Here is a 24,881-nt window from a genome sequence, read left to right as displayed (position 1 = left end):
TGATTAACATAGATCAGGTTGGTACATAAATTTGCATGTTAATGATGATGAAATGAGTTTGTGAACACAGTAGCTCATTAACAATGCATGCTTGACACTTGATATTTACAACATAGATACCTCCTGAGGGGAAGATGTGCTGATTTATATTTTAGGGTTGGTGAATCTTGGCATCAGCATTTGTATAAATATTTTGGCACAAGATATGATGACATATAGATATATGCTAATTGCTAAAATGATGGGGTGCCGGAACACTTGGTCTAGTCTTATGGCGCCATTCATGTGTTTGAATAAGAGCATGGAGTCCCAAAGAGACACGGTGCAACCAGAAAGTATTCACAGCGCTTAACTTTTTCCACACTTTATGTTACAGCCTTATTCCAAAATGGATAAATTTAATTCTCTGCTTTGATGAGACAGATTGAACTCTTTGGTGCGAATGTCAGGCGTCATGTTTGAAGGAAACCAGGCACCATCCCTACAGTGAAGCATGGTGGTGGCAGCATCATGCTGTGGGGATGTTTTTCAGCGGCAGGAACTGGGAGACTAGTCAGGATTGAGGGAAAGATGAATGCAGCAATGTACAGAGACATCCTGGATAAAAACCTGCTCCACAGCGCTCCTGACCTCGGACTGAGGCAACGATTCATCTTCCAGCAGGACAGTGACCCTAAGCACACAGCCAAGATATCAAAAGAAGTGGCTTCAGGACAACTCTGTGAATGTCCTTGAGTGGCCCAGCCAGAGTCCAGACCTGAATCTGACTGAACATCTCTGGAGAGATCTGAAAGTGGCTGTGCACTGACGCTCCACATCCAACCTGATGGATCTTGAGAGGTGCTGCAAAGAGGAATGAACCAAACTGCTCAAAGATAGGTGCACCAAGCTTGTGGCATCATATTCAAGAAGACTTGAGGCTGGAATTGCTGCCAAAGGAGCATCAACAAAGTATTGAGCAAAGGGTGTGAATACTTATGTATGTGTAAGTTCTTAGTTTTAATAAATTTGCAAACAATTGTTTTCATGTTGTCGTTATGGGGTGTTGTGAGTAGAATTTTGAGAGAAAAAAATAATAATTTACTCCATTTCGGAATAATGCTGTAACGTGGGAAAATGTGGAAAAAGTGAAGCACTGTGAATACTTTCCAGATGCACTGCATGTGAGACATGCTTGTAAAATGAGGCGGTGTATGTGTGTGTTTCTTTGCCAGACACTGTCTTCTGTGAGAGCAGTCAACCTCGCTCAGCCCTTGACAAACAGAAGAGGGCAAAGAAGACATTTGACGAGATGATGAGCTACATTCCAGGTATTCTTTCAAAGCTTCCAGCTGATATTGTCATTTACCTTATATTCCGGACTGTAAGTTGCAGGTTTTATTTATGTATTTTTTAATTTGTTTGGCTGGTCCTGCATCTTATATTTTGTCATGACTTGTGATGTGTCATGTGGCAGTGGTTCTCAGTCTTCTTACAGTGAGTACCACCTTAGAAAATATTTGGTTTTCCAAGTACCACCATTACAACCGGAATTAAAATAATTAAATGAAACTGAATTTATTTATATGGCACCAAATCACAACATAGTCGCCCCAAGGCACAGCTCAAAATAGCAGAAAGCAGTATGGAATACTATGTTTTAGATCAGTTTAAACTAAAGTTGACGGTTTAATGTAGAATGTGAATCTGGTCAGAATTTTCTTCCTGTTCCACACTCCAGTCCAGTGGTGGCAGTAATGCACCAGTCAGTTATTTACCAATTGCCATTAAACACAAGAAGAAGAATTAATTGACACGTCTACCTGCATTGACAGTCTAATCAAATCAATTTTTTTTATATAGCGCCAAATCACAACAAACAGTTGCCCCAAGGCGCTTTATATTGTAAGGCAAGGCCATACAATAATTATGTAAAACCCCAACGGTCAAAACGACCCCCTGTGAGCAAGCACTTGGCTACAGTGGGAAGGAAAAACTCCCTTTTAACAGGAAGAAACCTCCAGCAGAACCAGGCTCAGGGAGGGGCAGTCTTCTGCTGGGACTGGTTGGGGCTGAGGGAGAGAACCAGGAAAAAGACATGCTGTGGAGGGGAGCAGAGATCGATCACTAATGATTAAATGCAGAGTGGTGCATACAGAGCAAAAAGAGAAAGAAACCAGTGCATCATGGGAACCCCCCAGCAGTCTACGTCTATAGCAGCATAACTAAGGGATGGTTCAGGGTCACCTGATCCAGCCCTAACTATAAGCTTTAGCAAAAAGGAAAGTTTTAAGCCTAATCTTAAAAGTAGAGAGGGTGTCTGTCTCCCTGATCTGAATTGGGAGCTGGTTCCACAGGAGAGGAGCCTGAAAGCTGAAGGCTCTGCCTCCCATTCTACTCTTACAAACCCTAGGAACTACAAGTAAGCCTGCAGTCTGAGAGCGAAGCGCTCTATTGGGGTGATATGGTACTATGAGGTCCCTAAGATAAGATGGGACCTGATTATTCAAAACCTTATAAGTAAGAAGAATTTTTAATTCTATTCTAGAATTAACAGGAAGCCAATGAAGAGAGGCCAATATGGGTGAGATATGCTCTCTCCTTCTAGTCCCCGTCAGTACTCTAGCTGCAGCATTTTGAATTAACTGAAGGCTTTTCAGGGAACTTTTAGGACAACCTGATAATAATGAATTACAATAGTCCAGCCTAGAAGAAATAAATGCATGAATTAGTTTTTCAGCATCACTCTGAGACAAGACCTTTCTAATTTTAGAGATATTGCACAAATGCAAAAAAGCAGTCCTACATATTTGTTTAATATGCGCATTGAATGACATATCCTGATCAAAAATGACTCCAAGATTTCTCACAGTATTACTAGAGGTCAGGGTAATGCCATCCAGAGTAAGGATCTGGTTAGACACCATGTTTCTAAGATTTGTGGGGCCAAGTACAATAACTTCAGTTTTATCTGAGTTTAAAAGCAGGAAATTAGAGGTCATCCATGTCTTTGTGTCTGTAAGACAATCCTGCAGTTTAGCTAATTGGTGTGTGTCCTCTGGCTTCATGGATAGATAAAGCTGGGTATCATCTGCGTAACAATGAAAATTTAAGCAATGCTTTCTAATAATACTGCCTAAGCCTAGCACAGAACCTTGTGGAACTCCATAATTAACCTTAGTCTGTGAAGAAGATTACCCATTTACATGAACAAATTGTAATCTATTAGATAAATATGATTCAAACCACTGCAGCGCAGTGCCTTTAATACCTATGGCATGCTCTAATCTCTGTAATAAAATTTTATGGTCAACAGTATCAAAAGCTGCACTGAGGTCTAACAGAACAAGCACAGAGATGAGTCCACTGTCTGAGGCCATAAGAAGATCATTTGTAACCTTCACTAATGCTGTTTCTGTACTATGATGAATTCTAAAACCTGACTGAAACTCTTCAAATAGACCATTCCTCTGCAGATGATCAGTTAGCTGTTTTACAACTACCCTTTCAAGACTTTTTGAGAGAAAAGGAAGGTTGGAGATTGGCCTATAATTAGCTAAGACAGCTGGGTGAAGTGATGGCTTTTTAAGTAATGGTTTAATTACTGCCACCTTAAAAGCCTGTGGTACATAGCCAACTAATAAAGATAGATTGATCATATTTAAGATCGAAGCATTAAATAATGGTAGGGCTTCCTTGAGCAGCCTGGTAGGAATGGGGTCAAATAGACATGGTGATGGTTTGGAGGAAGTAACTAATGAAAATAACTCAGAACAATCGGAGAGAAAGAGTCTAACCAAATACCAGCATCACTGAAAGCAGCCAAAGATAACGATATGTCTTTGGGATGGTTATGAGTAATTGTTTCTCTAATAGTTAAAATTTTATTAGCAAAGAAAGTCATGAAGTCATTACTAGTTAAAGGAATCCTCGGCTCAATAGAGCTCTGACTCTTTGTCAGCCTGGCTACAGTGCTGAAAAGAAACCTGGAGGAGTTCTTATTTTCTTCAATTAGTGATAAATAGTAAGATGTCCTAGCTTTACGGAGGGCTTTTTACAGTGACATCACTTGTACATGTAACATAACAGGGCCGCACACATGGGAGATTTCTGTCAACTTATGATTTCTCTCCATCACTTGTCTGTTTAAGCAAAACCTGATCGATATCTAAAGAGTATATTAGTTGAATCTGACTCTTATGAAGCATTGCTTCATTTCACTTCGCTTATAGAACAGAGTCAAATTCTTATGAAGCATTGCTTCATTTTGCCTACAGCAGAGGTTTGATGTCCTTAACCTTATTTGAAATAAAGCAACTGACTTAATTACACCATTAAAAAACATATTTGTTCGGTAAAGGTCTACATACATATACAGTAGTGTTCAGAATAATAGTAGTGCTATGTGACTAAAAAGATTAATCTAGGTTTTGAGTATATTTCTTATTGTTACATGAGAAACAAGGTACCAGTAGATTCAGTAGATTGTCACAAATCCAACAAGACCAAGCATTCATGATATGCACACTCTTAAGGCTATGAAATTGGGCTATTAGTAAAAAAAAAAAAAGTAGAAAAGGGGGTGTTCACAATAATAGTAGCATCTGCTGTTGACGCTACAAACTCAAAACTATTATGTTCAAACTGCTTCTTTTTTTTTCTTTGCGGGGGATTCTTGCAAATAAATTAGCTTCACACAGGCGTCTTCTAACTGTCACAGCACTTACAGGTAACTCCAGACTGTCTTTGATCATCCTGGAGCTGATCAATGGGTGAGCCTTTGCCATTTTGGTTATTCTTCTATCCATTTTGATGGTGGTTTTCCGTTTTCTTCCACGCGTCTCTGTTTTTTTTTGTCCATTTTAAAGCATTGGAGATCATTGTAGATGAACAGCCTATCATTTCTTGCACCTGTGTATAATTTTCCCCTCTCCAATCAACTTTTTAATCAAACTACACTGTTCTTCTGAACAATGTCTTGAACATCCCATTTTCCTCAGGCTTTCAAAGAGAAAAGCATGTTCAACAGGTGCTGGCTTCATCCTTAAATAGGGGACACCTGATTCACACCTGTTTGTTCCACAAAACTGACAAACTCACTGACTGAATGTCACACTACTATTATTGTGAACACCCCCTTTTCTACTTTTTTTTTTACTAATAGCCCAGTTTCATAGCCAAAAGTGGATATGACAAAGACAACATCGTCTTATTACATGTAACAAAGGTTATATAATTCGGTCAACCTAAGCGTTTTGGGAAAATGGACGCGATTCTCCCGTTATATACAACATTTGAGTGTCCCACCACTGAAAAATGTGCACGCCCCGTGACCAGCTTCCCGCTGAGCACCAAACCTGAAATACGTCACTACGCGTAGACCGTATCGGCTCGCGCGCCTGGCGGCCGTTGTTTACACTTTTTTAGCCGCAGAAACTTTGATTAAACACAGCTCTCAGGGACTTCTTTGTCGATATGCCTGATCAGTGTGTCACAGCATGTTGCACAAACACAAGGGCAAAAGGTTTTAGCCTTTTCAAGTCCAGGCAGATTGATTGAAAGCCGCGGTGTTGTGTGATGCACGAAATGTCCGGCTGCCGCTCGCTCCGCTCGCACACACGCATTTGCTCCCGGCAGCAGACACTTTCCTCTACCGTCTCCATGTTCTTGCACCGCTCACAGGAACACATAAAATGTCAATCCCAAATAATATGTTCACAATAATCTTGAAATGGTAAAGGAACTTGCGTAGTAAACTCGGCGGCGGCGGCATGTAAACTCGGCGGCGGCATGTTCAGTGTTGTTTTCGGCGGTCTTTTTCGAAACTTTCGCCATTTATTTCCCATTCTTTCGTGAAAATAACGTAACTAAACATGGATGAATGCAATCCCCGGCACTCGAAAACGGCAAAAACCCGAAGGTAATGACGGTGGTCAACAAATAATAGCTACACTATCGCAGCTCCGGAACAATAACAAAGGCAGTAAACAGACGCTTGAATCGAAAATGCTATACAGTAATTAAAGTGTTATAAACAGCAACAAAAATCAAAGCCTCCCTTACCATTCCATATTCTGCAGCCTTTCAAAATCCATTGGAATTGGCACGTCTCTTGCCTCTGCTTTGGCTCCGCCATAAACACTGTTATTTTCGCTGCCAGAATGCTCCTGTTTGAATGTTCGTCCGAAAGATACGGCTCCAATCTGTAGGGTCTAATCACTGCTCCTCAGGATCCGTGTCAGAAATAATCCACACTTGAAGAGGAGTCAGAAAAGTTCTTGATCTTGTCACTGTTCATGCTGAGGTCTATCTGTTACTGTTGTTAATCGAACAGACAGACGGGACTCTACACACTGTGACGTCACGGCATCACATGACCGCTGATGGACCGCTACCAGCACGCTTTCCAAGAAACACACTTTTGAGAAACTATACAAACTTTATTTCTCAGTGATAATAATTAAAACCACTTTCAACTTACTATACTGTATGTATATTTTGATATTTATATCAGTTTTACCTAATTTTTTAGGTGTCATATCCACTTTAAGAGTGTGCATATCATGAATGCTTGGTCTTGTTGGATTTGTGAGAATCTACTGAATCTACTGGTACCTTGTTTCCCAGGTAACAATAAGAAATATATTCAAAACCTGGATTAATCTTTTTAGTCACATAGCACTACTATTATTCTGAACACTGCTGTACGGTACATGCCGTGATCCTTTTTGTGGAGCCCCAGTGTCTTTGTGCTGATGTGACATTCCAGGTATTCTTTCAAAGCTTCCAGCTGATATTGTGTCATTTACCGTATATTCCTGACTGTAAGTTGCAGGTTTTATTTCTGTATTTTTTAAGATGGCCTTCCTAGGGATGGGTATTGATAATATTTTAGCGATATCGATGCCATTATCAATTCCGCTTATCGATCCGATTTCTTATCAATTCCCTTATCGATACCTCTTGTGAATTTTGTACTAAAAGTAGGCTTTACAGGTTTTCTGTGTATTTTATTGAGTCTTAATGTAACTAAACATGAAATTGGTCACTGGATCCTTGATCTCTGGACATAAATAAAATCTGTAGTTTTTGTCAAAATCATTTCCTTTCAGACATTTTGACATGAATTGTTTCACTTTGAATTTATTAATTCTGACTGGATTCTATCGTTCTATCTTCACTTGTCAGAGAGCCGCGCAGCGTTTGGAGCTGTGTGAACAGAACGGAGGGTGATTCTCGTTTCTTTCTCGCAACACTTAGTAACTTTAATCTGCACAAAAGTGACTCACGATTGACATATTCAGGGATGAAAGTGGTGAAAAACAAAAAAAGCTGAAACCCCAAATTACCCCCCAACACCACCCGCACGAAAATGTTTGAATTCTAGAAGCTCTGAAATGCAATCTGGGACTATTCCAGACAATAAACTGGAGTGAGTGCAGCATCCATTTAGTGAGAAAAAAAAATACAACTTATTCAAATTCATTCCAGTAGTATTCTGCTCTTACTAGGATGCAGCAGTTTTCTAGTTTGGCAGATAGTTCTGGAGGAAATCACTGAAGAAATTAACACACTGAAAATATGGTTTGACCGAAACAAATATCATTAAACTTAAATAAAACAGGGATGAAGTGGAGGTGTGAGAGTCACTAGGTGTTCACAGGAAACACTTATTTATTTCTATATTTATTCATGTTCATTGTTAGTTGGTTTTATCTTTTCCATTGTGTTTTTAATCAGGTTCTTTTTGTCTCTTTCTCTAAAATTGTATTGTAGCATTGTTGCTGTTGCTATTATTATTATTAATATATAAACAAAAATAAATTTAAAAAAAATTACAATTTGTAATACATTTGACTCTTTTACGACAACAAATGCTGAGCCATTAATTATTATACAGAAAACAAATGCACACAAATGTGCTGACAGCTGCAACAGCTTAATGCTAACTTTAACATTGAAAATGCCATAGACATGCTAACCCGTTAGCATCGGTCCTGTTTTTAAGTTATAAAATACATCTATCAACTGTTTCAGAAGACCATAACAGGTCGGTTTGACATAGAAAAGGTAAATATTACAAGTACTCACAGACATACTCTTTAGGGTTTTGGTGGGGGAAAATTAAGATAAAGCGAAATAAAGGAATGAATCAACGAAGCAATATATCGAAGTACTGCTTCGATCTGTGAATCACTGCTTTGATTGGTTCAAGGTTCAAAGCAAAGCCACGCTGCAGAAACATTGATTACAGACCCACTGCAGGGTCTGTAATCAATGTAGAGAAATGATCATTTTCCTGACAAACACCCCCAAAAACAAAGACCATTCTGAAGGACCGATAAGGGAATCGTTAAGCAAAAAGGTTATTGATGTTGGTGGATTGAATCATTTCTTAATGATACCCAAAAGGAACCAGTTCTCGATACCCATCCCTAGCCCTTCCTGATGCAACTCCACGTTACATGGGGAAATGTGGCAGGGGTGGGGTTTGAATTCGCAACCTTTGGCACTGAAACCCAGTGCACTAACCACTTGGCTGCCACTCCTGCTTTGCACTTGGCTCCGTTGACCCCATAAGATCATGGTTTCTGCACCGGAGGTTATCCATCAGGTTGTTGAGTTGCTGCACCTGGTGATGTGGTACCGGCACAGTCTGCTACAGTTGCTGTAGGTGTAATCCGTTGGTTGGGTGTCTGTGGTAGTCTGTGCTGGCTGGATTCTCTGCTGTCAGCAGAGCTTCCTCTCCCTCCACTGGGCCTCTCTCCTCTCCTCTGTTCGGCTTCCCTAATGATGGCTCTGGTGATGGACCACCAGCTGGTGCAGCCCACAGGGTTGAAGCCACCTGCCCTCAGGTTGCATTTGCAGATGTCTTTGAACATCGTCCTCTTGCTCTGCAGCTTGTGTCCAGCTCGCTGCACAGTACATCCTTTGGGATGCGGCCGTCCTCCATGTGCCTGACATGTCCGAGCCAACGCAGAGTTCTCTTGGTCAGCATGGCAAACATGTTGGGCATCACTGCCTTGGCCAGGACATCGTAGTTGGTGATGCAGTTCTGCCGGGTGATGCCGAGCAGTCTTCTGAGGTTGCACATGTGGAAGGGGTTCCTGCGTTCCTGGCGGGAGTAGTGTGTCCACGCTTTACTACCGTAGAGAAGAATGCTCAGCACGCATGCCTGATACACCCTCATCTTGGTGTTGGTCTTGAGCATGGTGTTGTCCCAGACTGTCTTCGTCAGGCGGGCCATTGCTGTCCTGTCCCTACCACCTGTTATTTCCCCCTGGCTCTTTTATGCAAGATTCTGCCCCTTATCAAAAACCAAACGACTATATTTGTCATTTTGAGTTTATTAAAGGTCACGTTAGAAACCAGGCCTGTGTCCCTCACAGACAGTGTCCATCTAGTGAAGGCACACGAAGTAACTTGTACAACACTTTTATACGATGTGGGTGTTAACAATGGGTGTGGTTTAGTCTCACATTTCTAATATTACTGGATCTCACCAACAGGGGGAGCTCTCCCTGTGTCTGAAACGTGGGCATATGATGAAGTAAAACTTAACTTATATTTCTCAGAACTTCCAAACAAATAACACAAATACTTGATAGCTAACATAAAATAAAGAATTAGCACAGATATTATCTAACACGCTGCTGCTACTGCTACTGTTTCTTATTTGTACTACTTCTTTAGAAGAATTAGTAGAAGATAGCCTTTGGGACAAGACTGGTTAGTGACTGGACGAAACACTGGATTTTATGAGTCTCTGTACACAGTGTGGCGTTTGCTATTTGGGAATATTCTGGTTTGTCATTTAATAATTGATGGTGGATTATCACACTGGGATTGGACAATTTGAGCCCATTAACACAGTGCCAACTCTACTGTTGGGAATATTCTGGGTTGGATGTGGCAATCCTCACATGTGAAACATTTCCCAATGTGAATGAGAGTGATCCAGCAGAAAGGTGAGTCCAGTGCAAACCCAGTTCACAGTGACATTTACCGGTTATTGTTCAATTCAATTTTTTTTTATATAGCGCCAAATCACAACAAACAGTTGCCCCAAGGCGCTTTATATTGTAAGGCAAGGCCATACAATAATTATGCAAAACCCCAACGGTCAAAACGACCCCCTGTGAGCAAGCACTTGGCTACAGTGGGAAGGAAAACTCCCTTTTAACAGGAAGAAACCTCCAGCAGAACCAGGCTCAGGGAGGGGCAGTCTTCTGCTGGGACTGGTTGGGGCTGAGGGAGAGAACCAGGAAAAAGACATGCTGTGGAGGGGAGCAGAGATCGATCACTAATGATTAAATGCAGAGTGGTGCATACAGAGCAAAAGAGAAAGAAACAGTGCATCGTGGGAACCCCCCAGCAGTCTACGTCTATAGCAGCATAACTAAGGGATGGTTCAGGGTCACCTGATCCAGCCCTAACTATAAGCTTTAGCAAAAAGGAAAGTTTTAAGCCTAATCTTAAAAGTAGAGAGGGTGTCTGTCTCCCTGATCTGAATTGGGAGCTGGTTCCACAGGAGAGGAGCCTGAAAGCTGAAGGCTCTGCCTCCCATTCTACTCTTACAAACCCTAGGAACTACAAGTAAGCCTGCAGTCTGAGAGCGAAGCGCTCTATTGGGGTGATATGGTACTACGAGGTCCCTAAGATAAGATGGGACTTGATTATTCAAAACCTTATAAGTAAGAAGAAGAATTTTAAATTCTATTCTAGAGTTAACAGGAAGCCAATGAAGAGAGGCCAATATGGGTGAGATATGCTCTCTCCTTCTAGTCCCCGTTAGTACTCTAGCTGCAGCATTTTGAATTAACTGAAGGCTTTTTAGGGAACTTTTAGGACAACCTGATAATAATGAATTACAATAGTCCAGCCTAGAGGAAATAAATGCATGAATTAGTTTTTCAGCATCACTCTGAGACAAGACCTTTCTAATTTTAGAGATATTGCGTAAATGCAAAAAAGCAGTCCTACATATTTGTTTAATATGCGCTTTGAATGACATATCCTGATCAAAAATGACTCCAAGATTTCTCACAGTATTACTAGAGGTCAGGGTAATGCCATCCAGAGTAAGGATCTGATTAGACACCATGTTTCTAAGATTTGTGGGGCCAAGTACAATAACTTCAGTTTTATCTGAGTTTAAAAGCAGGAAATTAGAGGTCATCCATGTCTTTATGTCTGTAAGACAATCCTGCAGTTTAGCTAATTGGTGTGTGTCCTCTGGCTTCATGGATAGATAAAGCTGGGTATCATCTGCGTAACAATGAAAATTTAAACAATACCGTCTAATAATACTGCCTAAGGGAAGCATGTATAAAGTGAATATAATTGGTCCTAGCACAGAACCTTGTGGAACTCCATAATTAACTTTAGTCTGTGAAGAAGATTCCCCATTTACATGAACAAATTGTAATCTATTAGACAAATATGATTCAAACCACCGCAGCGCAGTGCCTTTAATACCTATGGCATGCTCTAATCTCTGTAATAAAATTTTATGGTCAACAGTATCAAAAGCAGCACTGAGGTCTAACAGAACAAGCACAGAGATGAGTCCACTGTCCGGGGCCATAAGAAGATCATTTGTAACCTTCACTAATGCTGTTTCTGTACTATGATGAATTCTAAAACCTGACTGAAACTCTTCAAATAGACCATTCCTCTGCAGATGATCAGTTAGCTGTTTTACAACTACCCTTTCAAGAATGTTTGAGAGAAAAGGAAGGTTGGAGATTGGCCTATAATTAGCTAAGATAGCTGGGTCAAGTGATGGCTTTTTAAGTAATGGTTTAATTACTGCCACCTTAAAAGCCTGTGGTACATAGCCAACTAACAAAGATAGATTGATCATATTTAAGATCGAAGCATTAAATAATGGTAGGGCTTCCTTGAGCAGCCTGGTAGGAATGGGGTCTAATAAACATGTTGATGGTTTGGATGAAGTAACTAATGAAAATAACTCAGAACAATCGGAGAGAAAGAGTCTAACCAAATACCGGCATCACTGAAAGCAGCCAAAGATAACGATACATCTTTGGGATGGTTATGAGTAATTTTTTCTCTAATAGTTAAAATTTTGTTAGCAAAGAAAGTCATGAAGTCATTACTAGTTAAAGTTAATGGAATACTCAGCTCAATAGAGCTCTGACTCTTTGTCAGCCTGGCTACAGTGCTGAAAAGAAACCTGGGGTTGTTCTTATTTTCTTCAATTAGTGATGAGTAGAAAGATGTCCTAGCTTTACGGAGGGCTTTTTTATAGAGCAACAGACTCTTTTTCCAGGCTAAGTGAAGATCTTCTAAATTAGTGAGACGCCATTTCCTCTCCAACTTACGGGTTATCTGCTTTAAGCTACGAGTTTGTGAGTTATACCACGGAGTCAGGCACTTCTGATTTAAAGCTCTCTTTTTCAGAGGAGCTACAGCATCCAAAGTTGTCTTCAATAAGGATGTAAAACTATTGACGAGATACTCTATCTCACTTACAGAGTTTAGGTAGCTACTCTGCACTGTGGTGTTATATGGCATTAGAGAACATAAAGAAGGAATCATATCCTTAAACCTAGTTACAGCGCGTTCTGAAAGACTTCTAGTGTAATGAAACTTATTCCCCACTGCTGGGTAGTCCATCAGAGTAAATGTAAATGTTATTAAGAAATGATCAGACAGAAGGGAGTTTTCAGGGAATACTGTTAAGTCTTCAATTTCCATACCATAAGTCAGAACAAGATCTAAGATATGATTAAAGTGGTGGGTGGACTCATTTACATTTTGAGCAAAGCCAATAGAGTCTAATAATAGATTAAATGCAGTGTTGAGGCTGTCATTCTCAGCATCTGTGTGGATGTTAAAATCGCCCACTATAATTATCTTATCTGAGCTAAGCACTAAGTCAGACAAAAGGTCTGAAAATTCACAGAGAAACTCACAGTAACGACCAGGTGGACGATAGATAATAACAAATAAAACTGGTTTTTGGGACTTCCAATTTGGATGGACAAGACTAAGAGACAAGCCTTCAAATGAATTAAAGCTCTGTCTGGGTTTTGGATTAATTAATAAGCTGGAATGGAAGATTGCTGCTAATCCTCCACCCCGGCCCGTGCTACGAGCATTCTGACAGTTAGTGTGACTCGGGGGTGTTGACTCATTTAAACTAACATATTCATCCTGCTGTAACCAGGTTTCTGTTAGGCAGAATAAATCAATATGTTGATCAATTATTATATAATTTACCAACAGGGACTTAGAAGAGAGAGGCCTAATGTTTAATAGACCACATTTAACTGTTTTAGTCTGTGGTGCAGTTGAAGGTGCTATATTATTTTTTCTTTTTGAATTTTTATGCTTAAATAGATTTTTGCTGGTTATTGGTGGTCTGGGAGCAGGCACCGTCTCTACGGGGATGGGGTAATGAGGGGATGGCAGGGGGAGAGAAGCTGCAGAGAGGTGTGTAAGACTACAACTCTGCTTCCTGGTCCCAACCCTGGATAGTCACGCTTTGGAGGATTTAAGAAAATTGGCCAGATTTCTAGAAATGAGAGCTGCTCCATCCAAAGTGGGATGGATGCCGTCTCTCCTAACAAGACCAGGTTTTCCCCAGAAGCTTTGCCAATTATCTATGAAGCCCACCTCATTTTTTGGACACCACTCAGACAGCCAGCAATTCAGGGAGAACATGCGGCTAAACATGTCACTCCCGGTCCGATTGGGGAGGGGCCCAGAGAAAACTACAGAGTCCGACATTGTTTTTGCAAAGTTACACACCGATTCAATGTTAATTTTAGTGACCTCCGATTGGCGTAACCGGGTGTCATTACTGCCGACGTGAATTACAGTCTTACCAAATTTACGCTTAGCCTTAGCCAGCAGTTTCAATTTTCCTTCAATGTCGCCTGCTCTGGCCCCCGGAAGACAATTGACTATAGTTGCTGGTGTCGCTAACTTCACATTTCTCAAAACAGAGTCGCCAATAACCAGAGTTTGATCCTCGGCGGGTGTGTCGCCGAGTGGGGAAAAACGGTTAGAAATGTGAACGGGTTGGCGGTGTACACTGGGCTTCTGTTTAGAACTACGCTTCCTCCTCACAGTCACCCAGTCAGCCTGCTTTCCCGGCTGCTTGGGATCTGCCAGGGGGTAACTAACGGCGGCTAAGCTACCTTGGTCCGCACCGACTACAGGGGCCTGGCTAGCTGTAGAATTTTCTACGGTGCGGAGCCGAGTCTCCAATTCGCCCAGCCTGGCCTCCAAAGCTACGAATAAGCTACACTTATTACAAGTACCATTACTGCTAAAGGAGGCCGAGGAATAACTAAACATTTCACACCCAGAGCAGAAAAGTGCGGGAGAGACAGGAGAAGCCGCCATGCTAAACCGGCTAAGAGCTAGTAGCTGCGCTAAGCTAGCGGATTCCTAAAAACACGCAAAGTGAATAATGTGTAAATAATTTAGAGGTGATTCAGCAGAAGGAGTGCTTTAGTTAAGGCACGTGAAGATTACACTGTGAAACAAATCGTAATCTAGATAACTAGATCAATCTAACTGCGCAGATTAAACAGCTAACAGATACAGAAAAACACAGCTGTGCTCCGGAACAGGAAGTGATACAATACCGCAGTGAGGCTCTCACTGCGGTATTGTGAGGCTATTTTGTTATTGCAAAACATCTCTGGTAGCAGTGTGCATAAACAGATGTCCAATTAGTCCGTTTTTAGTGTCTGTCGGCAGGTCATTTTGCTGTTTGGTGAAGATATTTATTCATATTTGCTCCAAATGAGCATGGCTGCTAATTGTGTTTAATCTCTCGTGCCCGATCAGCAAAGACATGAGGAAAAGCTCAAAGTAGTGATGCTGTCACGATTTAAGTGTAACTTGTCTCTGTTTTTAAATGCATGCCCTCATTTATTTAAAACAAAAAAGTCATCTTAATGTGGAGTTTCTTATTTCCACTGTCATGAAAATGTATGGAATCATGTTTTGTTTTTTGTTTTTTTTGTTTTTTTGTATACAAGTTGCACTGGACTATAAGTTGCAGGACCTCTCATTCCAGTAAAAAAAAACAAAAAAAAAAAACACTTTATACCAGAGGTGAGACAAAGTCACTCAAGTCATGAATCGTTAAGTCTCAAGTCATAATGACCACCAATTATTTGCAAGCTGACTTCGGACTTGCAGACTGATGACTTGAGAATGACTTGACAGTGACTTCCTTCCCACCTCTGCCTTATACTAATACGGTAATAAATCATGCTCTCAAAGTGAAAGACCATGCTCTTTAATAAAGACAGGGAATATAATCTTCATATTACTCAGCACTCCACCTGTTTGGACTGCGTGGGGCAGCCAGAACAGCAACTATGGTAGGGCTAACTATCTTAAGTCAGGCCATTCAGCTTCTCCCTTGTTGCCACAGCAGATCCCAGGTGAATCTGAATGTTGATTTGGCACAAATTTCACTCCAAATGCCCTTCTGATGCAGCTTCACATTACATGGAGAATGGGCATGTGTGGTCTTGAACCGTAAACTTTCCGCACTGGAAACGAGCACATTTAATTGCTTAGCCACTACCTTGCTCAAGGCAAGGCTAACTGTATGGTTTAAAAAAGTTATAAAAGTTTTAAAACATTTAATTAATATGAGATAAACATGCAACTAGAAGCTGTACTCTTGTGTTCTTTATGCCTCGTACAATAGCATTAATTAGCTTGTTAGCTTCTGCTTGCTAATGGTGTGTTTGCATTATAAATAAATAATATACCAAATAAATAAATTTTGCTTCTTGGTGCATGAAGCAATAGTACCACATTTCAACAAATAGACCTATGCAACTTGTATATAGTTTGTTTGTTTTTTTTCCTCTTTGATGCATTTTTGGAGAGATGCAACTAATACTCGGGTGCAACATATAGTCCGGAAAATACGATAATACTAAAGTTTGCATTCTTTGTGTGGAGATCTAGTATTGAACGATATGTACTACGTGCTGAATAGCAGCATCCTGCAGAATGTTTTACTCAAAAAAGATACACATTTGTGAGAACGTGTTGACAGCATATTCATGTGCTCATTATGTAGACCTATTGGGGAAATGCATTGGAGAAGAGGCTAAGTATGAAGGAGTACTCCTCCTCTTTGATGGGCTGCAACAACCAGTTCTCAACAAACAGGTACGAGGAAGAGAACCAGCTACAAGTATTTTGTGTATTTGAGTTGATTTCCATTGATAGTGTGACCTTGATGCTTAAAGTCTATTTCATTCAGCTTAAATGCCTGAGAATGTTTATTTATGAAAAGTGTGTCAGTTGATGGTTTGCCAGCAAACCTTTAACCTCATCACTCCTCGCAGTTGGGGCATAATCTTGCACAGAGGGAGGTCATGGAGTGACAGTAAAGCTACTCTCATACCTGTCAGTTTGACACGAATGGGCCGACTTACAACTCGTGGCACCTCAGGTGATTTGACTGTTTGGCACGGAGTCCTCTTGAGCAAGCACATCACTTGGCAAAAGTCGGAAAGCCTTTTTTCTTTCCTAGAGCTTGCTCAGACTCTCCCTGCCTTCGCTCATGTCGGAACAACCTGGTGCAGGCCAGGTGCTGCTCTCTATAACTCCAGGCGAACTCCTCGTCAACTCTCAATTTCTCAGGTTAACCATGCTGTGCCAACCAGGCGCCCTGGAGGCCAGGAGACAAATCAAGCTCCCAAAAATTTGGAATCCATTTAAAACCTGACAGAATTGAAATGACCTTTCACAATTTGGGATTGGCCACGCCAACCAGCGTGACGAGCCTCCCTGGGCCATTTGCAAACCTTGACGATTTGTAACTTGGGAAAACTCGGCGGCAAGTTCATCCAGGTTCGAGAGCTGCTTTACACAGTACTTCCCTCTTCAGAATAGAATCAGTGCCACAGGTGGCTGCTGAGGTCAGTGCACATGAAATGAAAGTACTTAACAGTACTGACTGTGGAGATTACTCCAATAAAGCTACAGTACATATTCTGCAAATTACACAGTTTGAAGAATGTTGGGAGTGCAGCATGCTTTTTTCTTCTCCTTTTCTTTTTGTAGTTCCAGATTCCCATGCAACTCAAAGATGGCCATATATTGAAATATGTCTGTTGATATACAAACCTTTAGTGTGTTTTTATCCAAAGATCGCAGGCCTGCATGCTTTTCATTTTCTTCCTTGTTTCCTGTTTCTTAGCTGACGTATGTACTTTTGGACATCGCCATTCAAGAACTTTTTCCTGAGCTAAACAAGGTAAATCTGCCAGTCTTGTTCATTAAAGGGTGTTTAGAAAATAAAGGTGATAGGCATATCATGTTAATGTTGGTAAAAATGATGTGGAAATTTCTGAATGTAGTGTATATCTCTATTTATAATAGACATTTTTACCGCGAAATGGTACATTCCCTGTGATTAGCAGGGTACGCAAGGTCAAAATGGATACTGAGTGAGTCTGCAGACCAGAACCTGTTTAAAAAAAAAAAAAAAAAAACCTGCATATTCAATTTTTAAATTTTAGCCTTTGATAGATAAAGGTGAGGGTCACAGAACCTTTTATTTTGGGCCATGTTGGCTTCTTCAAACATGCTAACTTTCCAGTGTTCTTTTATGTGCTCCACTCAGATTGCAACAGCCAATCACAGATTAGCCTTTCTGTCCATCATTTACCTGTATTTTGGCATGCTTGGTGCCAGAAAGTCATGTTGGATCCAAAAAGGCTAAGACCAAAAGTTATATTGGATCGGTTCCCACTGAGCAATAGCATTAGAGCTTACTGCCAACAGCTAGCCAATCAGAGCGCGGCATACAATTATTCATGAGATGACATCACTAATGACGTAGCGGAGGTCAGGAACTTGCTGACAGACGCTGGTTGAAAAAAATGGCAACAAACATTTGACTACAAGAGTCAAGACAGAAGTCAGACCACCAGAGCAAGAATTTTAGCTGAGGAAGCTTCTGCGATTTGAAGCGAAACGTCCTCGCGTCAAGCAACCCAGTCCAGTCGAAGATTCAAGCTTCTCTACTATGGAAACCACCTGGACAACTGAGAGCCTACACAGAAACATATCATGAATGCTTGGTCTTGTTGGATTTGTGAGAATCTACTGGTACCTTGTTTCCCATGTAACAATAAGAAATATACTCAAAACCTGGATTAATCTTTTGTCACATAGCACTACTATTATTCTGAACACTACTGTACTAGCTTAAATAGGAATGTTAGCACAACGGGGCATGTCTGGGCTTGTTTAGGCAGGTACACGTAAAGTAGGTTTGCACATGATTTATGAACCCTTGTTGCTAAGCACTGGATCCTGGTTGCCACTAAGCCATTGCTGTTTAACTAAAGGTGCATTGCATCAAAGAAAATGCATGCCACGATTATATATGCTAATGTTATCTGCAGTGGTGGGCACAGATAACCAAAAAATTAACTTAGATAACAGATAATCAGATAACTGAAAAGTTATCTTTGATAAAGATAAACCGATAAACCACTCAAAAATGTATCGGAAGTTACAGATAATCGATAAATTCCAGTATTGGATCTGGTACATTTGCAATTACTAAGAAAATTAAATTGATTTTTAACACGATCGTTTTTGAAAGCATCAAAAGTGACAAAAGACCCAAAGAATGAGCCAGTATTTCCATGTTTGACCATGCTGCCCCCTGTAGGAAACTGCACAGACGAAGCCTGAGAGCACCCACAAAATGAGCTCTCTAGTAATCATAATGTTCCGGTCAGGCGGAGGTCTTGAAAAATAAAGTCATACTAACTTATGGTTTTGTGAAAATACTGATAGAATAACTCCATTAATGTCAATTCTGTCATTTGTACAAAGTTAAAATATAACATATATCTTTTAATGTTGAATAATGCACTAATTCTGAGGTTTTGTAACAGACTGCAAAGCATTCTGGGTAAAAGTGCCTCTGCTAAACACTGATTGGTTCAGTCATTCATTATGTAAACCAACACGTTAATGTCACGTGTGTCGTGTGTTGGTTTAAAGATAAATGTGCTTTTGTAAAATATTCCATTTTTATTTGTAAAAACAGGCATTTTTATGGAGCCCTGGAAGTGTCATCGCAAAATGTTTTGCATGTGGAGAGAATGTGCGCATGTTTTATTAGTGCCGTGCGCACATTTTATGATGTTGTAAAACGTGCACTCAATATTAGTAAGTAAGTAAATTTATTTATATAGTGCCTTTCACAGACATAAGTCACAAAGCACTTCACAGGTTAAAATGCAATAATAAATAATAAAAACATAGATAAAACAAAGGACAAGGTTAACAATTGGTCAGTTCTGAAAAGCCTTATCTTGACACATAAATGTTGGCTTTACACTGTGCATGTTTTGGCCATTTTTTCAGATGATTTTTCATTCCGAGTTTCAGGTTAATCGTGCGTCCTGCATCGTATAGTGGAGTAACAAGCTTTAACATCTCATGACCACCTCCTGCTGCTGAAGAGCTACAAGCATCCAACCGCAGAGCTGTCTTGTAATGTTTTTTTTTGTTGTTGTTTTGTTTTTAAACTTAATTTGTAAAAAAAAAAAAAAAAAAAAAATCCATTTGCAAAGCCAAAAAGTTGATTTGACCACCATCTGATAACCGGGTCAAAATAAATAGAACACTGCCATCTACTGGTGCCCAGATGCTTAGTACTTGGGGCGAATACTGCCATGAACACTACTGGCCAGTAGATGGCAGTAGCGGCCTTGAAAACTTGCCAAACAAAATTCCAGATAATCCGTCTGCTACATTTAAGATGCGTGGAATTTAACAAACGTAAATACAATAACATCTATAAACCCAGAGAATATATTCACGAGAGTTTTAGGCACTAGAGTTTAATGCTGTTGTCCGTGGAGCCTAAACAGTGTGTCTGAAATGCATTTGTCCTGTCATGAACGTCTGAGATTACCCTATGCTACCCATAATGCATTGCTGCCGGGCACAGCATGTGCTCACAAAACCTTAAAAATTAGCACATTACTTTAAAACGAAAACATATCTGATATTTTCACTTTATAAAACTTCAGACATGACAGTAATTTTAAATAACTTGTCCAAAATGAGTAGGTTAAAATTTGAACCATAAGTTAAAAATGTATGCCTCTGGATGACTTGGTGATATTGCGATTACATCAGTATGGTGTTAAAAGAAATGATTTTTTTTGGGGGGTCACCACTTCTCCTTTGCCGACAGAGGATAGAGTGGTTTCTTCTGAAAATAGCTCTCTTCTGTTTGTAGAGGGTAGAACAATATACCTATTAGGAAACTTTTAACAGGTAGATCTCAACTGCTTTTAAGTTTTAAAAATGTTTTTCACTGTTCAGCTTGGTTTACTACGCTATCGGTCTAAAAGTTATTGGATGGCAATTCATTGGAGGATAATTAGTCCGATGATGGTTTTTAAAGTTATTATCTAAAAAGATAATCCGATAATGAAAACATTATCTGTTATCGAATTATCGGAAGTGTGCCCACCACTGGTTATCTGTATGCTAAATTGGTACTCCATCCACTGCCTGCCAGATCCATTCTGTACATGTGGAAGTCTACATTCATGCACAGAACTTATCCGCACATGCACAGACATTTTTGGATTGCAAATATTTAATACTAGCAATAAATATTTCTGAACAAAAAGCTCACTGTAAAGTGCAGAAACATAAAACATTCAGTTGTTCCAGTTGACCATCAAATGTTTTGTGCCTGTAATTGTGCACATGTGCAGAACCGATCTTGCAGGCCACCGCGGTACGGATCTATTGGTGACACCAGCTGAGGGTTACAGGTAACGGTTGGCATGAGTCCATATGCTAAAGCTAATCACAGATGGTGCCAACCACACTTACACACGTAACACACTTAACGTGCTCAGAGAAGCTAATGTCAATGTATTTAAAATTTCCTTTAACATATGCAGAACTGTGTCTGGTATAAATAGCTTAGTGGGGGTATTTTACAGAAATTGCCGGAATTCAAATATGCATTTCTGTGATATTTCTCATAGAAATCCAAAATAAGCCATTTCAGCCCTAAATTTTGCTTGCTGAGGATGTTTAACTTGAGACTTTTACTGTACCTATCTGTAAAATGTGGATTAAAACCCAATTAGTCCACAATAGGACTCCCTTAAAGTTTTTTCTGTGCATAAACACAATCACAAGAATCAAAAAGTATTGTTTATTGAACAAAATTTGCTACAGCAGTCTTACTGTGTGACGACATGTCACCTGACTGATCCCCACAATAAATGTTCGTCGTATTCTTTAAATGAATACAACTCCTGGCAAAAATTATGGAATCACCGGCCTCGGAGGATGTTTATTCAGTTGTTTAATTTTGTAGAAAAAAAGCAGATCACAGACACGACACAAAACTAAAGTCATTTCAAATGGCAACTTTCTGGCTTTAAGAAACACTATAAGAAATCAGGAAAAATAATTGTGGCAGTCAGTAACGGTTACTTTTTTAGACCAAGCAGAGGGAAAAAAAATATGGACTCACACAATTCTGAGGAATAATTATGGAATCACCCTGTAAATTTTCATCCCCAAAATTAACACCTGCATCACATCAGATTTGCTCATTAGTTTGCATCTAAAAAGGAGTGATCACACCTTGGAGAGCTGTTGCACCAAGTGGACTGACGTGAATCATGGCTCCAACACAAGAGATGTCAATTGAAACAAAGGAGAGGATTATCAAACTCTTAAAAGAGGGTAAATCATCACGCAATGTTGCAAAAGATGTTGGTTGTTCACAGTCAGCTGTGTCTAAACTCTGGACCAAATACAAACAACATGGGAAGGTTGTTAAAGGCAAACATACTGGTAGACCAAGGAAGACATCAAAGCGTCAAGACAGAAAACTTAAAGCAATATGTCTCAAAAATCGAAAATGCACAACAAAACAAATGAGGAACGAATGGGAGGAAACTGGAGTCAATGTCTGTGACCGAACTGTAAGAAACCGCCTAAAGGAAATGGGATTTACATACAGAAAAGCTAAACAAAAGCCATCATTAACACCTAAACAGAAAAAAACAAGGTTACAATGGGCTAAGGAAAAGCAGTCGTGGACTGTGGATGACTGGATGAAAGTCATATTCAGTGATGAATCTCAAATCTGCATTGGGCAAGGTGATGATGCTAGAACTTTTGTTTGGTGCCGTTCCAATGAGATTTATAAAGATGACTGCCTGAAGAGAACATGTAAATTTCCACAGTCATTGATGATATGGGGCTGCATGTCAGGTAAAGGCACTGGGGAGATGGCTGTCATTACATCATCAATAAATGCACAAGTTTACGTTGATATTTTGGACACTTTTCTTATCCCATCAATTGAAAGGATGTTTGAAGATGATGAAATCATTTTTCAAGATGATAATACATCTTGCCATAGAGCAAAAACTGTGAAAACATTCCTTGCAAAAAGACACATAGGGTCAATGTCATGGCCTGCAAATAGTCCGGATCTTAATCCAATTGAAAATCTTTGGTGGAAGTTGAAGAAAGTGGTCCATGACAAGGCTCCAACCTGCAAAGCTGATCTGGCAACAGCAATCAGAGAAAGTTGGAGCCAGATTGATGAAGAGTACTGTTTGTCACTCATTAAGTCCATGCCTCAGAGACTGCAAGCTGTTAGAAAAGCCAGAGGTGGTGCAACAAAATACTAGTGATGTGTTGGAGCGTTCTTTTGTTTTTCATGATTCCATAATTTTTTTCCTCAGAATTGATTCCATATTTTTTTCCCTCTGTTTGGTCTAAAAAAGTAACCGTTACTGACTGCCACAATTTTTTTTCCTGATTTCTTATAGTGTTTCTTAAAGCCAGAAAGTTGCCATTTGAAATGACTTTAGTTTTGTGTCATGTCTGTGATCTGCTTTTTTTCTTCAAAATTAAACAACTGAATGAACATCCTCCGAGGCCGGTGATTCCATCATTTTTGCCAGGGGTTGTAAAAAAGCAGTTGAAGGTGAGAGAGCATAATCAACAATAATCAACATTTCTAATTAAATAAAAATGTAAATAAGTCTTAATGAGTCCAGGTAAGTGATTGGAGATGTTTTAAAGGCACACGTTGATTAATGTTTTCACTGCAGGGTGAACAGCCAGGTGTTCTTTCCATGCTGGAATCTACAACCAAATCGAATTTCTAAAGAAGTTCAATAAATCTAATATGACATGTTCCTTATTTTCATCTCCATTCATGAATTAATGACGATTCTTATAATGGCTTCAAATGGTAAAGTTAATATATCATTCTAATTGGGGGGGATGTGCATACAGGAAGGTTGTTAAACAGAATATTGTAGCTTAGCTGCTAATAGACACATTCTTTTTAGATTAATTTTAAAAAAATCAGAATTATGATGGGCTGTGTAGTGTAGAAGGGATGGCATTCTAAAAATGTATCCAATTACGATATAAAAACTATAGTGCCACTATTTGCACATTGTCGCGTAAACTGGCCAACTTTGGTGAATAACTGACTGCATCAGTTAGCATTTGAGGTCATGTTAGCCTTTAGTATTGTCATATGTATTAGCGGTTAGTGTTAGCATGTGCAGTGATGCGCAAGTATATGTTAACCTGTTAACAAATAGCAGGTAGCATCAACCATAAAGCATTAGTGCCAAATAACATTGTTGTGAATCGCTGTTAGTGTTGGCTGTGGTTAGCATGTCTCCATATGCTAATGCTAACCACTAATGTGTGGTTGACTCAAATTTGCACTAAAATCCATTGGAATTCAGTAATGCAACATAAATGCCCCATAGTTTTTATTTAAAGATATGTTAGTTTGATATTATAGCATGATATTAATGAATCCACCTTCAGACTGATCACCAAAATTTTTATAATAAACATTCATAGCAAGTATCATTATAAAATAATATATAGAATTTTTTTTGGGGGGGGGGGGGGGGGGGGGGGGGGGGGCTGCTTACAAACAATTCCAGGAAACCTTCTGCATGGAGGTAATACAAAAGTAATGACAAGTTAATATAAATACATTGTCAATATAAGTATGTCATTCTGTAATTATGACATTTTATGCCATTTTTTTGTTGAATTTTAATAAAAATAAAATTTGAAATCCTGATGTCATCTGATTTGTTGACCTTATCAGTAACAATTGGGTTATTATTACAATTGTTCAGGTTGACAAAAATGTATGTTTTGTATTTGAGTCTTTGACAGAAAAGTACTTTTTAAAAATATTTTCACACACTGATGTGTTTATTTCCTCAGCCGGCGCAGAAGGAGACGTCTGTGATGGCTCCATGGATGTAAACGGTTCAGTGGACATGAACGTGATTACCAGTTGATATTCAGACCACACTTAAGTGCGGAGATGCTCGTTGTTCCAGAAATTTCCGGTAACTGCCCTCCTGGTTTGGATGTAGGAAAAAAAACCTGCTGATTTTTCTCCTTCTCTGTAAAATAAACTACATATCCTGTAACAGCATTTCTTCTGTAGTTCCTCTCACTGCAAAAGTGGTCGATGTCTAATCTTTAATGTTGCCTGAGGCTAAATGAAAAACAGACGTACTAGTCATGTTGACTATCTGCTTAAATTCAAGGGGTTCAACAAAATAATGCATTAACGATTTAGTAAGTTACAATTCAGAGGCCATAAATGGTAAATTTAAGAATTATTTTTAATACAAATAATCACTTTTGGAGGTACTTATCAAAAACTGAGTGATGCGAGAAGGGGGACTAGTGAGAGGAAACCAGCAAACCACCTATACAGTATCCCATAGATGTCTGCCACGTGCTGGTTAGTGGATGCTGGATTCATGCTGGATTAGGAGCAGGTGTGGTTACTAGTGTTTGGCAAATTGCTT

At 39.7% G+C, this 24,881-nt stretch overlaps 1 protein-coding gene across 1 annotated transcript in view; it reads left to right on the top strand.

Annotated features, from left to right (window-relative positions):
- LOC117531956 (sorting nexin-14-like) overlaps window positions 1-24,494 on the top strand; it is a 62,927-nt gene extending 38,433 nt beyond the window's left edge. Inside the window, exons 21-24 of the mRNA XM_034195143.1 lie at window positions 1,215-1,310; window positions 16,067-16,158; window positions 17,195-17,251; window positions 24,283-24,494. Of these exons, the coding sequence (XP_034051034.1) occupies window positions 1,215-1,310; window positions 16,067-16,158; window positions 17,195-17,251; window positions 24,283-24,324 (287 nt within the window). The 3' untranslated portion in view covers window positions 24,325-24,494. The remainder of the gene's footprint in view (window positions 1-1,214; window positions 1,311-16,066; window positions 16,159-17,194; window positions 17,252-24,282) is intronic.
- The last annotated feature ends 387 nt before the right edge of the window (window positions 24,495-24,881 follow it).

The sequence above is a fragment of the Thalassophryne amazonica genome, chromosome 19 (assembly GCF_902500255.1).
Source record: "Thalassophryne amazonica chromosome 19, fThaAma1.1, whole genome shotgun sequence".
In the NCBI taxonomy this organism is placed as follows: Eukaryota; Metazoa; Chordata; class Actinopteri; order Batrachoidiformes; family Batrachoididae; genus Thalassophryne; species Thalassophryne amazonica.
This window is presented reverse-complemented; position numbering and strand designations above follow the sequence as displayed.